At 47.7% G+C, this 16,369-nt stretch overlaps 1 protein-coding gene across 1 annotated transcript; it reads right to left on the minus strand.

The window, feature by feature from the left end:
* Positions 1-6,161: 6,161 nt before the first annotated feature.
* On the minus strand, positions 6,162-15,808 carry LOC135392102 (putative deoxyribonuclease-2). Its single transcript, XM_064622771.1, has 4 exons — positions 15,785-15,808; positions 9,034-9,231; positions 7,011-7,252; positions 6,162-6,332 (listed from the first exon to the last, which is right to left on the minus strand). Exons 2-4 carry the CDS (start codon positions 9,152-9,154, stop codon positions 6,234-6,236), a joined length of 462 nt encoding a protein of 153 aa, XP_064478841.1. The 5' UTR covers positions 9,155-9,231; positions 15,785-15,808; the 3' UTR covers positions 6,162-6,233.
* Positions 15,809-16,369: the final 561 nt, after the last annotated feature.

Here is a 16,369-nt window from a genome sequence, read left to right on the forward strand (position 1 = left end):
TAAAAAGGCTATGACCTAAATCACCCAAGCAGCACAATGTACTGAAAGTCGAGTGCAATAGGGGTGGACGGTATGTGTCTTATCAATTGTCTTTAGTTTCATCAGTCTGTTCAAGGCCTTCCACCTACCCGTCCACCCCTATTGCACTCGACTTTCAGTACATTTTGCTGCTTGGGGCAGGAGTCTCGCCGACCGCACGTGGCATGCACGCCATGTTCGAGGTGAGTGGAAGATTATCTTCTAACCGCGCCGCGTATATGAACCGCTATCAGCTGTTTCTCCACCAGCTCCCGTGGCTCAGCGGGTAGCCTGCTGGCCATGGAACGTCGAGACTGGGAGGCAGGTAGCCGGCTTCGAATCTCGGTGCCGGCTGTGCTGTCTGGGGTTTCCCTTGGGTTTTCTTCAGACGCTATCGGGGATATGTCGGCACAGTTCCCTTAGAAGTCGGCCCAGGACGCACATTCCCCGTCTGTCGTGACGTTGCCCACCTCTGTGAGGCCGACAACGGCGAGCCCTTTCACCATCACGGCCATCAGCATCAGCTGTTTCTTGCTGGCTCGCCGATCAAGTAGGTGAAACATATCACAGGCAACTAGAAATATCCCAGGTACGTCCCACATAGGTCCCACAGGTCGCATATGTCCGCCACTTCTATGCGACGTTACCTGTACGTCCACAATGTGACTTCGAAAAGTGTCTTACCTTCTATATCCCTGGGACATCCGGTAGATGTAAAAAGAAAGAAGCAAGCGCGCGTTATTTTCCCCAGACATCTAGGACACGTGACCCTTAGTGGCATGACGTAAGCAAAAGGGAAAATTTTTGGGTTTACTACTTTATTTACGAAGTAATCACATTCTGGACTGTAGCTTGAGTCAAAAACACGATATTTGCAGGAATGTTCGCAGGTATACGCTGACGTCGTTTGCGGACTCACAAGCTAACTGCAAATTCCATTTCCATTTACCCCGCGGGGCATGAGCCTGTACTAGCGAAAGCTATTGGACACGCCCCACGGTTTTTCTTGTTCTTTGTTTCCTAGTGATGACAATAAACAATAAACAACAACAAAGACACCGTTGCAAACGTGATACGCCCCGCTACACTTGATAAGCGTACTCCACAATTTGTATTTCAGTACATGCTCGCTCTGGTATCTCTTGAAATCCGCGTACGCGGTGGAGGGGCCAAAAAAGAAGCCTGCATCTCATACGGTGAAACGCGAAAGCACATTTATTAACGCGCGGTTCGTATTGGTCTTGGATTATGGCCGAAACGTCGCTGGACAAGCCTCCTCAAGTGGGGTGTGCTGCCAAAAGTAGATGCCTTTTTGGTCAATTACTGTGTGCAGCATTCATTTGCTATAGCTATCAATCACTATCGATTTCAAATTGATTCAACACAAAAATAGCATCAATTTTAGAATATACCTGGAGCATCCAAATATCCAAAATAGATGTCTATGCGACGGTTCTGGGATGTGAAAACAGTAGGAATCTGCCAGTCGCATGGATGTACTTTCTACGTAAACGGGCTCTCTGTGAAGCTCCCATGGATATCCTAACATCCAATTTGAGATATCGCCAGGATGTACCTGGGATGTATATGGTTTGCTGGGTATCGTTGTCGACTACAACTTATCCTTAATTTTTTTTTTTAATACGTTCATCACCTTGACAAGAAGGTTCCTCCGAGGCGGACCTCCGTCCTTCGTCACTTCTTTGCTGGCGCCAAGTGGAGTATAGACGAGCTTCATCATTCCCGGCTGTTCCTAAATATCTTGTTCGTGATACACTTGTGCGTGTACCCTTCCCGTTCTTCACGGTATTTCTGTGACACAAATTCAGCGGCTTCGGTGCTTCCTTGCACGTAAACTGAAGATCTGTCTGGGCGTCCCCGAAACCGCGGAACCCCAGGAACTTTCTTTTAAACTAAGATGTTGACATTTGCGTTGAACTTCATTGACTGCCCTTTTATAATCATTATCGGATTTATCGAAATATGCCAAAGAGTCATTTGAAAGCCATTCCCTTAATTCACATGAACTGTAAAAAGGTACGCATAAGAAGTCTTTGATGGCACTTACTAAGTCTTTGTGCAAATTTAGGCTTTTCTTGTGTCTGACTGTGGGAAACTGCTCTTCCGCACGTCTTTTGTTTCGTTTCCCAGACGAAGAAGTTCTCTCTGCATTTCTTTGATCAAGTTCTTCAATTTCTTGTACTTGTTCGGATTTCCCTTGTTCCAAAGACTGGCCTTGGCCCGGAAGCTCGCATGTCGCCAATAATCCATCGGAGTACCCCAGGAACGCGGATGGTCGCAGCCGAAACTCGTGAAGCACCAACTGAAGTCCTCAGGACGAGGGAGACTGTACGTCACTATACTTACGCCTCATAGCTCATCACCGCGGTTGCCCATTGGTAGCAAAACTCCGTTGGCACAAGCAGAGCAACCTCTGCAAAATATTTTCGGAAGCAAAGCCTAAACTTCTATCGTTTCCCGTAAAGCCAATAGTGTTTTCGTTTCCCCCATGGTCTCTCTCACAGTCCCCGATCTCCTCCGGCATTCTCAACTAAAAAAAGGAAGTGCCACCGTAACTTCTTCGCGAGATGTCGTATTGGACAGGATGTTAAGCCGTCTAGACCGATGGGTCCTATACACCTGTAAGTTCGTCGACTGCTTTCGTTATTCCATCGGTCCAGATGCCTAACGAATATGGCTTGCCACATTGCACTTCCTCTGTGCCCCCACACTCTAAGAAAAAAAAAAGGAGTACTTTTACTCCTTTTGGGGACTAAATGCATTGCCCCCCAAAAAATAGTCCCTTTCGGGAGTAAATGCACGGGAATAAATGAATGTCACAGAGTGGAGACTGTATTTCACACGCTGCTGTAAGAGTCTCAGGTACATAATTCGTGTACATGCACGAAAATAATTTGCATCAAACCGTCACACGTGATATATCGAGTTATATAAACTCTTGCGCCATACATAGGGCACAATTTGCGAAGAAAGATGCGCTAACTGTTTCTTACTCTGGGTGGCTGGAAAATTGCTACGGTGGCTGAGTTATACAAGCTTATGTCGTTGAAATTGACCAAGGGCACATGTTTACATAGACTGTTGCATTCAGGAGAACATTCGCGAAGTTCAGTGGCAGGTTGCAGACCTGAGGAGTAAACGTCGGGACTACATGTTGGGTTAGAGGACTAAAATGGGGAGCAATTGCAGTCCAGGGGAGTAGAAGCTGTAATTACTCCCCGTTTTACTCCTTTTTTTTTCTTAGAGTGCAGAGCTCTACGGCATCTAATCGTTCCTGCAGTATGCTCGGCCCGAGGTTCCACGAACCTGGGTGGTATACACACGCTCCAGGACAGCCCTGCAGTACATAGAGAACGTGAGTGTGAGAGGTACACCTCCAGTTGCCACCGACATCCTCAGCGACATAAACAGCGTCTGCATGACGGAAGTCACTCCACCACCTTCGCAGTGGATCCCGGGCGGACTATATGGACTGAGACGAAATGTTGAGCATGATGTAGTGGCTGTTGCTGCCAGACAATGCCGGACGTCGGTACCCAATATCTTGACTCCTGGTTCGAGGAGGGCACTCTTCTCGGCGATTAGACAATTCCGGCGTCCTTGTTGTATACTTTCTTGTAAATCCTTGTTGTAGCTGCACACCGAACTTTGTCGTTTGCCCCGTACTAGTGAAGCACCAAGGAACAGGGACCGAGACGACAGAAGACAACGCAACACGGGGCGTTGTCGATCTCTCGTCTATAGTTCCTTATTCTTTGGTGCATCATCATTATCAGTAGTGTCGTATATCTCTACCTTGTCGTTTTCCCTCTCATGTCGTTTGTCCCGCTGTCTCATCCTTTCCTTCTGTCCAAAACGGAAGAAAACTTCCCGCGGTGTTCCTGGGGATATGGTTTCCCGGAAATTCGGATCTCCCTGGGAGTCAGACATTTTTCCGACATCTCCCAGTGGCCACGATTCGGACTTCCCACAAATATCTGTCGTTTGTCCTCACAGGGAGTTACACGGAGATGCCCTGACGATGCAGGAACTTGCTTGCGTACGTGCTCGGGGCCCTGCATTTTCTCATTATTGTTGATACTGTTTTATTGAGTTGCTGCGTAAGTGGACAGATTCCTACTAGGCCTGTAGGTGTTTGTCTACGCCATTTTGTTTCAGGTGTGTGTGTGTGCGTTCTCGTATTTCCGTTACGGACAATGAGCACGAAGTTTTAAAAGGCAAAAATAAAGACGTACAAGCTCTTAGAACTATGAAGAACGAATAGAATGGCAGTGGCATATATACCTTTCCAAAGCGAAAATAGATACTGTATGTTGCTTGTCTCGCGAGCTTCCACAAATTCGAGAGTCCTGTTTGCCTGCGAGTCAAACTAAAGGGTGAGGTGCTTAAGTTTAATGCGATTACGTATACGTACCAATAATAGTAGACTATAAAGAACTCCTTGGAGTATTAACTCACTGTGACGTGACGTCTGTGCTTCTTACTGCTTTTGGTGTGAGGCATTCAGCTGGTTCATTCGAAAGTCGAGCTCACCCCGCGACACACCTTGCCATGTTTCCCTCTCCCCTGCGATAATGCTCCATGTAACATTCCGCCAGGGACCCTATTTTGACAGTTCTTCGAACGGCCGTTACGGCACATCGTGCGGATGTACGGCTATAGGGACGTCCATCCATGTAGGCCCCAGAGATGTCCACCCGACATCCATTTCAGGGCATGGGCGTCAGGATATATTTCGGACGTCCGCAGGAGATAGTGTTCTCTGTGGGTATAGACTTCACCTCAATGTGGCTTTCATCATCCCGCAGTTCAAGCCCAGACTATAGGGGATGCCTGTGGCCTGCTGCGTAGACAGTGTGGTAAGCCATTAACACATCTGTGACCAGGGGTTCGGATGGGCCTCGTATGCCGGAATTTTCAATTGCTTCAAGTGCAGATTTGGAGTCTGTGAAGACTGCCCATTCCCGCGGGGTAAAATCAGCGATGTGTTGTAGAAAGAAAAGGATGGCATAGAGTTCCGCAGCTGTGGAGGAGGTTGGATGTGAAAGGCGTCGTCCTTGCACTACGCCTTCGGATGGAATGACGAATGCTGAGGCGGGCTTTCGGGATGCGCCATCTGTATATGCTGCCGTGAAAGTAGGAAATTTCTCGTCTACCAGAGCATGAAAATGGGCTCCAAGGACTTGAGGGGGAACCTGATCTCTTCTGTCCAGAAGGTTCAGAAGGCTTACGAAAGTCGGCGGTACCGGCAGAGACCAGGGGGCTTCCGGCGGTATAATGCCCTTAGATATGAAGCCAGTGAGAGTCTGGCGTGTCCTCTGTGCTACTCGATAGAAGTCGCTTTCAGGGCGGTATCGAATTTTCCTGAGGAGCGGGTGACGAGGAATGTGAGCTCGCAAACGTAGGAAGTGCCGAGCCGTTTCACGTTCACGTAGAACCTCAACCGGTAGTTCACCAGCTTCAGCCGCCAGGACTTGCCGTGTTTCAGCCATTCAGCCGTAAATGGGACGAAATGAGGCCGTCAAAACCGCGTTTGTATCTCGCGACACAAACATATAGAGTAAAGTGGTGCTACTTGAAGACGGGGTCAACTTGAGGGCAGTTTGGGTTTTTCGCGTGGCATTTTCTTAGCAATACATTTTATTCTCGTCTGTGACACCAGGGTGGACACTGCCGTTGTCTGAGCTTTAACATGTTGACAGACAATGTGTTGAGTAACATGTTGACGTTCTGCACATATGACTTTTTAGAAAGACGTCAGACGCTGTTTTGCAGATGTGGTCAGATTGAAAAGAGGGGACATTTTTTGGTCCCATCTGTAACTTTCGCGAGCATTGACTTCCAATGTGCTCACTTTTGCTCCTCGGCTAATAAAATATGACCTCATCACCGTTATGACGCGCTGTGTCAATGCCCTGCGTTTCCAGTGCACTACTCGTGGTTGACCTTTCAGCTGACACAACGCAAAAGACAAAATTTAACCACGATGGCACGCACAAACGGCGCACCATCTTCGACCCAAGGGACGGCGCAACATTTGTACTCGGGACAGAATGAAAAGCCACATCGCGGGTTCACGACAAACTACCAGAGAAAGGCCGCATCATGACCATGGAAAGTAGTCTATTATTGTGTGCACATATATATCATGCTACAATGAAGCATCTTGGCCATTGCAACCCACGAATGTGTCATCAGCAGTGCTCGCTCGTCTCGTGAGCGCTTTTGAAGAGACGGTGGACCATTGGGTTGTTCATGCAGGTCACCTGACCGCCACGGGACTTCTGCGATACCTGCATGGAAGAAGGACGAAGACGATTACATTGAGTGTTACTCCGTCTATTTTTACGGAAACATGACTTTCCCGACAAGGGTCCTTTACAGTCTGGCTACGAAATCTACAGTTGTTGGTGTTACCCGATTAAAATGAGAACAAGCTGTAGTGAACCACGACTTTATTTGAGAAGATGGGTTGGGTAGCCTCATCGCTTGCGGTGAACAACGCAATGGACCACTCTATAAGACCCATATATGCGTGTACGTGTTGCGTACGCGGTTCTGCAGTTCTTGGTGTTGTTTTTCCCTAACGTTCGCGTGGTCATACCCCTGCCCTACGTGTAGCTTTCAATAATGATTGAAACCGATGACCATTGAAAATACAGGTAGCAGCCACCAAGCATTTAACGATTCAACTTCTCAATCAGCGTTGGATTCAACGTTCCCTGACAGGTTCATATGTTGCACTGTTGGTGGCGCTGCGGACATGTTCAATGGTCGCTGACCTCAATGATTATTGAAGGCTACCCAGGTGACAGGAGTAATTGTCCGTGAAGCGGAAATGTACCTACCAGTGTCTAGACCGGTAAAGGCGAACTCGGGGACAGATATCGTTTGGAGTTCGGTTTTACCGGAAAATGGAAAATCCCTTGTCCCCGCATGCAGCTTTCTTGACGCCCTCTAGCGTTACCTACCATTCGATTGAGAGATCCAAGGCAGAACAACGGCGTGTTCACACCCACAGCCCACTTGCTGTGATCTTCGGTATTGCTCCATTTCCACGACTTCCCGCTCATGTGAAGGTTGATGTACGAGGAGTCCAAGACAGAGCTGTTGCCTCTGCACACGGGTCCTATTTTCCCACCGGCGCCGACTAGCCAGGACTGCACCAGAAGACTGTCGTGCGCAAGTACTGAGACGTTGTCTGAGTAGATGTCTAGAATGAAAAACCAAATGAAATGTGAACGCGAGTGAGCGAAGGAGGTGACACCGGCGACAATTGAGTAATGGGCATGATGAACGTAATCCATATTTCTAGTATATATGCCGCGGCGCCCATCGTCATAACTATAGTGAGGTGGGCAAAACTCCTCACGGTCTTTGCCCTCACCTCGATTTCCCTGGACGGAGCTTTGTCTTCACCTCACCTCACCTCAACTACTTTTCGGAGAAGTTCCCTCACCTCACCTCACCTCAAAAAAAATTCAGAGAATTTTCCTCTACTTTTACTACCTTTTACCAACTACCTTTTGCCAACTTGCCTCATATCACCTAAAAATTTTCGTGACAAATTTTCCTTTTCTTCTCTCGACACACGAAAAAAAGTCCTCACCTCACATGAAAAAGGAATCCTCACCTCCGAAAATTTTAACAAAATTTCCCTCACCTCACCTCACCTCAAAAATTTTTCAGGAAATGTATCTCATCCCACCTCACCTCAGCCTTTCTGGAGAAAAAATTTCCTCACCTCACCTCACCTCAAAAAGTTTTCAGAAAATTTTCCTCACCTCACCTCAAAATTATTTCTGAAAATTTTCCTCGCCTCACCTCACCTCAGTCTTTCCCAAGGAAAATTTCCCTCACCTCACCTCAGCGTCTTCTAGGAAGATTTTTCCTCACCTCACCTCACCTCAACCATTGCTCCAAAAGATGCTCCTCACCTCACCTCGCCTCAAATTTCGTGAGGTGAGGGTGAGGTGAAGGTGAGGGAGCCCTCACCCTCACAAGCCCTCGCGAGGGTGCCCACATTCGCTTCAGAGTATCGACACTAGGTTCCAAGAGCGAGCATGCGCCATCTTGTTTCCACACCACGGCAGCCACGCGCATTTACGTGCATTTCACGTACGATGCCATCTGTCGTGCGCGGGTGAAATGTTCCCTTCTCCTGAAAACAGTTCATCGAGGTTGACGGTCTTGATCTCACCTAGACATCCTCGGGACGCTCTGGCGAGCAATACATGGATTTGATCCTCAACTGAGGATGGCACCGGTGCTATGCGGAAACAAGATGGTGCCTATGCTCTCCCCTGGACTAGAGATGCAAAATTTCCGGAAATTTTGGATCGCTCCAAAAACACCGGCCAGTTTCTTTCGGGTGTTTTTTTTTTTGTTGTTGTTGAGAAATTGGAAAAACTGAAACAAACGCGGTTACTGCTGAGTCGAAGCATTGCCGGCCAAGCCACAGCATATAATGAGCTAGAATCTTTAGTAGTGTTTACCCTCTAGGCATAAATGCGGAGCAGAGCATCCCATGAGACTGCTGTCTCATGGGATGCGCGATGGGATAGGCGATAGGTGTAGATTTTGCGCTCGTTCACTTTAAAGGTGTACAGAGGGAGATAAAAAAATCAGATTAAGACGTCTGATGAAAGTGTGTGTGTGTGTGTGTGTGTGTGTGTGTGTGTGTGTGTGTGTGTGTGTGTGTGTGTGTGTGTGTGTGCCATTTAACCGAATAAGCGCGAAAGGTTTTGATGTGTGCAATCTGTTTCCCAGAAGAAAAGCCCACTCCAGTCAGCGAGCGTTCTCCTTGTATCGTCACCGCGAGGTTTGAGGCAGATCACAGGCTGGTACTGCTCTTCACCACCGTTGCACATGTTCGCTTTTTGCGGCGCATTTTAAATTCAATTTCTGCGATAATTATGACTCTCATCCCCCCCCCTTTTTTTTTTGTCTATCACATCACATCACCGGATTATTATTTAGTAACAGTATACCTACCGGTGACCAAACTTGATTGTTTGGAAAAGGTTAGAAAGTACGTTCCTCCGCGGCTATAGATCCCGTCAAATTTCTGATTTTGTTGCTGTCCGAAGAAGTTGCCTTCCAAGAGAAGATTCATTTGGTTGTACCGCCGGCTTAACTGCGATGTCGGGCTCTTGTAGTAGACATTGGCGTGCTGCACCCTCAGGTGTTCCGCTGAAAAAAAAGAAAAAAAAAAGGGTGTTCTGCGTGACGTGTATGCACGGTTACAATAGTTATGAGTCAGCGACAACATAAGTCATACTCTTGACCCCGCCCCCACAGAAGAACTGCTCCGCGCGCGCGAATGTAGTGCCGCGCGGCGAACTTGGGGCTGGGGGAGACACAACACCACCACGCAAGGTATCTTTTCCATGGCGGGCTAAACCCGACCCGTGCTTCTCGAATCTGTCGAAAACATGTTTAGCAATTTCCGGACTTTAATTCGAGAAATTAAATTTCCCATAGCGAAAAATTCATAAAAGTGTTTTCACATGACGAAAACACTCTCTGAAGGTGAATACCGTTGACCCCGTAATTTCCCGACGTGTAGACTTTGAAATATAATTTCTCGACACGTTACGTGAGACACCCTTCGCATCCCAGGTACATCCTCGTGATGTCACAAACTGGATGTTATAGGATATCCATGGGCCCGTCCCCCTTCCCTGTGTGCGCGGTAACTCACGTAACTCACTGTAAAATTCGGGTTCTGAAGTAATCCGGCACCGGTTTCTTTCCGGTGCTTTTTCGGAAACCCGTAAGAAAAAACATGCACCGAAAAGCGTTTTGAAACACAATAAGATACATTTGTATAACGATAATAATAAAAAAACTCCAGTTTCGGGAGAAGATATATCCATATATTTAACACATTGTGTCTGGTATATACAGGGTGTTCAAAATTAAGCTTTCACGAGCGCTACGCAAACACAGCGATGTCAGGAAACCGGATGATAACTTTACGCTACTTGTGTAAGAAACAGCTGCTGCTAATTATGCAGCACCTGTTTATTACTCGAGGAACAGAAAAATAGCACCAGTTTTCCTTTTGTTCGCCTATTTATAAAGTGATAGTGAAAGCTTAATTTTGAACACCTTGTATGCAGGGTTCGCAAAGATAAACGTCGGGGTTTGCAACGAAGATAAAACAAATAAGAACAGAGTCGGAAAGCTAAAGTAGATGATTTGAAGACGTATTATGCCCCAAAATTTTATGTCGATGCTGCTATTTGGTCCATTCCTTTGAGGATAAATCGTGAAAATTAGAAAACTGCCGCTGCCCAATCGGCTATATCTGCTATATCTGTGTTTCAGCTCCTTTCCGTCAGATGGCGAAACGGTCGAACGCGGCAAAGCAGACGACATCGAAATAGAGGTGTGCGCCGCCGCGCCGAGGCGCCGCCGCCGGAGGTCGGGACCTCGCCGTCGCCGCCGTACCAAAAGTGGCGGCGCGCCGCCGCCGCCGCCGCCGATGTTGAATAATCGGCGCGGCTTTGTAATGTGCCCATTTTGATCCACTTTCTATAAACGAATATTTCCCATACCAAATATTTTGTTTGTTTTTCTTTTATCTTAGGTTCCAGGCTTCATTTGTGATGTTTTTAGCAGTAACAATTTCATCTCCTGATATGCTGTTTATGCTTTAGAGTTTTGTTTCATAGCCGACCCTGGAGGCACAACTCCAGGAAAACTTGTCATTCGATTCTTGCAGGTTGTTTGTCAGTCATCCACCAACACCATAGCACGGGTCATTATCCATATACAGGGAGTTTTGTTTTTTATTCGTCACATAATTTTTGTTTAAAAATAGCGGAACGAAATAGATGCCGCTTTTGAGTTGGTCAGGCGAATATTATCTCGAAGAAAGTATGTAACTATAAGATCATTAATTACCTCAAATACATTATTTTTTTAATTAGGGGATTTCGCGTAAAAACGGGATAGCAGAACGGAAGATATTCACCGTTGAAAGCCATTCCATGTTTAAGAAATTCTTAAACGCGCACGTGTGTTGAAATATCCGACGCTGAATGTCGCTGTGCAAATGAGCCGAAACAAGAAGTACGCAATTTCCGAGCGCAGAAATGACGCGAGCTTCGCCTTATCTGGATTGGAAAGCGATCTATCTGGCCAACAGATTAGCGCCTACACCATTCAGCTCGATCGCTCCAAAGCACTTGGTCTTCTCACGTGGATTGACCGTCGCTCTTTCTGCGCTCGAAAAGTGCGTAGCAGATAGTGCATTTTGTGTGTGCCGGCGAAAAGCACCCAGTCAGAGAGGGTGTTTTCAATCGCGGAATTGCGGGGCTTATAATGCGCGCGAAGCATGGCAGACTCAACCCACTCGTTCTGGACAAGTTTATACTGTAAAACTCTTTAATTTCGCGAGATCTTAATTTTCGCGAATTTTGCGAATCGAGAAAATTCGAGGAACTCGAGGAGCGGGCGAAATTTAGTTGTTGCGAATATATCCCTACTCGATTCGCGAAAATTTAGGGCTGCGAAATTAATTGATTTTACAGTATTTATTCAACAACAACAACTTTATTTTCGGCCTTGGAGAGTGGGGAGTTTCATCGCAACAGGCGATACTCTACCCGAGTGCTTGGTGGAATGGGGGGAATAAAATAATGAGCCACTTTACAATAACGATCGAAGTCCGATGGTGTCCAGAAATTTCAGAAGAGCTTTGAGCGCAGAGCGTTGCTGGGCTGGATTGGGCCAGGGACCAAGCAATTTCGGTAGGGAGAAAGGGCGAGAGTCCAGCTGACGAAGAGACTCGGAGAGTGTGATTCGAGAAGGTTCGTAGTGAGGGCAATGAAGAAGAATGTGCTCCAGATCCTCAAGAGCACCACAGTGGCAACAGGTGGGAGAATCAATTTGTCTCAAGCGGTAACGCCACTGAGCTGTAAAGGCCACATCGAGGCGCATGCGGTGGATTAATGCAGCATCCTGACGAGATGTGTTTCGTGGCATGCGGAAAGCGAGCATGGGATCAACTCTGTTCAACATAGAGGGGGGAAGAATGTTGGTTGTCCGTTGGCGGGAAGCCAGGGGTGTCACTAGACATCGCAGAATTGAACGACGGTCTCCTCTGAGCAGAACAATACGGGTCCGGTTCCGAGACGAGAGTGCTGCTTCTGCGGCGCTGTCGGCCTGCTCGTTCCCCACGACACCACAATGGGCTGGAACCCACTGGAGAACGAGCCTGTGGCCTGCGGCGTAGATAGTGTGGTAAGCCATTAACACGTCGGTGACTAGGGGTGCGGATGGGCCTCGTATGCCGGAAGTTTGAATTGCTTGAAGTGCAGATTTGGAGTCTGTAAAGACTGCCCGTTCCCGGGGTGGAAAATCAGCGATGTGTTGTAGAAAGAAAAGGATGGCATAGAGTTCCGCAGCTGTGGAGGAGGTTGGATGTGAAAGGCGTCTTCCGTGCACGACGCCTTCGGATGGAATGACGAAGGCTGAGGCGGACTTGTTGTTTCGGGATGCGCCATCAGTATATGCTGCCGTAAACGTAGAAAACTTCTCCTCTACCAGAGCATGAAAATGGGCTCGGAGGACTTGAGGGGGGACCTGATCTCTTCTTTGCAGAAGGTTTGGGAGGCGTACAAACGTGGGCGGTACCGGGAGAGACCAGGGGGCTTCCGGCGGTATAGTGTCCTTAGTTATGAAGCCAGTGAGAGTCTGGCGTGTCCTCTGCGCTACTCGATAGAAGTCGCTTCCAGGGCGGTATCGAATTTTCCTGAGTAGCGGGTGGCGGGGAATGTGAGCACGCAAACGGAGGTAGTGCCGAGCCGTTTCCCATTCACGGAGAACTTCAAGCGGGAGCTCACCAGCTTCAGCCAGTACTTGTCGTGTTTCAGCCATTCGTGGAACACTCTAAGAAAAAAAGGTGTAATTTTCTACCTTTTGGGGTAGAAGTGTGTTGTCACAGATTCTCAACCCTTTTGGGGTAGAAAGTGAGGGGTAGAAACACTTCTACCCCTTCATTTCTACCACACTGGTGGAACAGTTCTACCCCTGAGTGTGAAGAGAATTCTACCCTGTTAGTGGCAAAATTCTGCCCCTACATGGTTGACTGTTATTCCTCTGGGGGGTCTATCTTTTCTCTCCATATGGAAGACACCTCTACCCCAAGGATGAGAAATATCTGCCCATCTTGACGCTAAATATTCAACCATTCCCGGAAGACAGTTCTACCGTGAGTAGAACTGTTCTCCCTTATTGGAAGATAATTTTTTACCCGAAATGGTAAGAATCTCTGCTATTATTCGTACTGTGCCTACCGGTGGCATATCTCTACCCGTAATGACGGGGCATTTAGACCTTCTAGGGAAATATTTACTCCGCCTTTCATGAAGGACGTCTGCCCTTCTGAGAAGAACTTGACGTATAGTATTTGTGTGGATAAGATAGAACATGTACGTAGACAACTGTTACTGGTCACAGCATTTTATTAGCAAGTCACAATTGGAATCGTACACTTGCGCTTACCAATGTGAAAGGTACATCCATTTTGAAGAAGCCTGAGCACGGAGACACGAAAGAAAACACGACACAACACAGACGACTACATTGTTGCATCCATCAGACTGCACGGCACTTGCATGGACTGTCTTGCACATAAATTCCACATGCATGCACCATAACAAGGGCATCGGGATAACTTCTGAGGGCTCGACGTTTCACACTACTGTGTCGTTCTAAATACACACGAATCTTCGCCCGGTCTATAATATCTGGCCGGAGGAACACGTGGCAGGACGGATGATTTCAACTGAAATGTAAATGGCATTAATAGAGCATTTAAGATAAGCGATAAATAATAACGACGGTACATGTTTCACTTCTCAGAAAAATTCAGAAATATGTTTACATGTGTGATTCCCTCAGAAATAGGCATGCAAAAAGAAGGCTAACCCGGCAGTGAACAAAAGCCAAGAAAAAAATAAATAACACAGCGCACATCTAAAAAACCATGACTCGAGCGATGAATGCCTTCTCCCATCAAACAGTGGCTCACCGTATGTTATGGCTCCGTTTCTTCATTTTCGAAGTGGATCCCGTAATCACATCCGGCGGGCGCTGATAAGGTGCCGTGCTAAAGTTGTCATGGTGACCTGCGTGAATTACACAAACGCATTTGCTCATATTGCAGTTTCATAGGATGCTGAAAAAGTGTCAGACGACATGCCGGTCAACCCGAACACGCAATGCGCAAAACACATCTGATCACTGCATATAAGACGCTCGGGAAGAAAAATCTTGAATATCAAAATTACTCACCTGATTCTGTCCTAACTTCACCTTGCTTATGTTCATACCATTGCAGCTGAACCGATAACACCTTCCACCATGCAGATGCGAATACCCGACTCAGCATAGTCATTAGGCCGCACGCATGGCCTTCGGTGCAGCAATGTCCACGTGCAAACCGACAGTCTGTCACTTTCAGCGTTCGTCTCTATACTGACCCCTTTTACACAATCAGCGATTCCGCGCAAGCGCAGACACTCTGTGTTTGGTCGCTCTGGCTAATCTCTTGAACAGTGACCTCGAAGTTGGACCAAACGCCTTTGTGCGCAGGATTAGTAACCCTCAACTATTCTCGTCGCTTGAGTGACTCCATTTACACTTCCATTAGTGACCCTGCTACGAAACACACAAAAAGAAAAAAAGAGTCACTTGAACCCTAATAGTGACAAGATTGCCACAGTGGTTCTACCGTTAGGGGGAGAGAGTTGAGCAAAAGGGCAGAAACAGCACAACTTCAACCTGCATTCGGTAGAGGGAAAATAGGTCGGGAAGAACTGTTGCGCTTCTACCCGTTTTCAACCTTTTTTTCTTAGAGTGAACTCCGAGGCATCGACGAAGGCTTCGAGCAAACAGGGACCGAAGCGTATTTAATGAAGTTGTTGATATCCTGTGCAGAATAGGAAGGCTGTAAAGCACAGTTGCCCTCACCAATGCCGCGTGAACCGCAAGCAGGGAACGCTGATCACAGCCCCATCCTGGGCCAGAAAGATGTTGGATTGCGGGGAGCCATCGCTGCACTTTAGTTTCAAGGTGTTTCGGAAGTTCAAGGCTACAGTATTTATTCATGATAACTACAGCCTCTGCAAAATACTGTTCAATGACGTTGTGGGTGCGCCTTATGTCATATCGTTTGCTAACATTCGCATATTTATATGGTTTCCCCCCCCCAAAAAAGCCACTGGATCAGTGGACAGAGCTTTCACGCGTCGCTGTCCTTTGGACGTTCGGCACTGACGTGTGTGACGTGACGGACGTGTAGTTGCCATTAAAGCGATGGCTCGTCGTTCTGATTATCTAGCTATGTTGTTCTCTCCAGCGCTTAACGCGCCCAGTCGAAGTTCTTGGGCGACGACCTTCTTGAAGTGCTTTACTTCTCCTAATGTCCCTTTGTGTGCTCGGGTTTCTTTCATAATACTATTCAGTGCAGACGCACTTGTTTGGTGCAAGGTAAATACTGCCACCGTCGCGGTGTCTATGATGGAGAAAATACTCTCGTTCTGAGGTGTTCGTGCGTCCCCGTTGGAGAAGAGAACATATTGACAGCCCACGGGACGCACGCCGATATGACAGCATCGGCGTGACGCCGCTGACGCCGCCGCCGCCGGGCCTTCAACCTGCCCTACGCCGCCGCCGAAAAAAATGCCCACGGCGCACACCTCTACATCGAAACCAGGTCCCCCAAACTCACCTCGGAAAAGCGTGCAACGAAGAAGGCCGCCACTAGATACCCCACTGTTGCCGTTCCGGATCACTTCAGCGCGCTAAGTTTAGCGGCAAAATGTTTTTGTTGTTTCTGCGAATGAATCTAGTCTTTATATGTCCAAATAAAACGCGTATAACAACTTTCTCTGTCTTGTTTCACTTTCTGGTCCGTTTTCAAACGTGTTGAGCGATCGGAAGGATTTAGTGAACGGCTGCATGCATCACATAGCGCACCTGTCGTACCAGGCGCCGCAGGCGCTGCGTCGTCAATTTCTCCTTCGGTGACTTGGCCTGGCTTAGATTGTGCTTCAACTGGATCTTTAGCGCGCTACAATCAACGCAAGCCAACGTCTGGTAACAATGGGGTATCTAAGGGCGGCCTCCGGCATTGCACGCATCGGGATAGGAACAAATACATGGGAAAATGGCGACCTTGGTGGACCTGATCGAAACAAAGTGAACAGGTGGAACGGAATGCGGAGTCGTGCTCTGCAACGCCGCGTTCGACCGTTTCGCCATCTGACGGGAAGAAGCTGAAACACAGGTATAGCCGTTTAGGCAGCGACGGTTT

The sequence above is a fragment of the Ornithodoros turicata genome, chromosome 4, assembly GCF_037126465.1.
Source record: "Ornithodoros turicata isolate Travis chromosome 4, ASM3712646v1, whole genome shotgun sequence".
Taxonomy (NCBI): domain Eukaryota; kingdom Metazoa; phylum Arthropoda; class Arachnida; order Ixodida; family Argasidae; genus Ornithodoros; species Ornithodoros turicata.

What these genes read in the sequence shown, in the direction of transcription:
- LOC135392102 (XM_064622771.1), bottom strand. Translation starts at nt 9,154, where the DNA reads ATGAATCTTCTCTTGGAAGGCAACTTCTTCGGACAGCAACAAAATCAG. An exon ending in ACAATCAAGTTTGGTCACCG is followed by an intron (nt 7,253 to 9,033) that starts GTAGGTATACTG and finishes TTTTCATTCTAG; the next exon opens with ACATCTACTCAGACAACGTC. An exon ending in TTGGATCTCTCAATCGAATG is followed by an intron (nt 6,333 to 7,010) that starts GTAGGTAACGCT and finishes TCTTCCATGCAG; the next exon opens with GTATCGCAGAAGTCCCGTGG.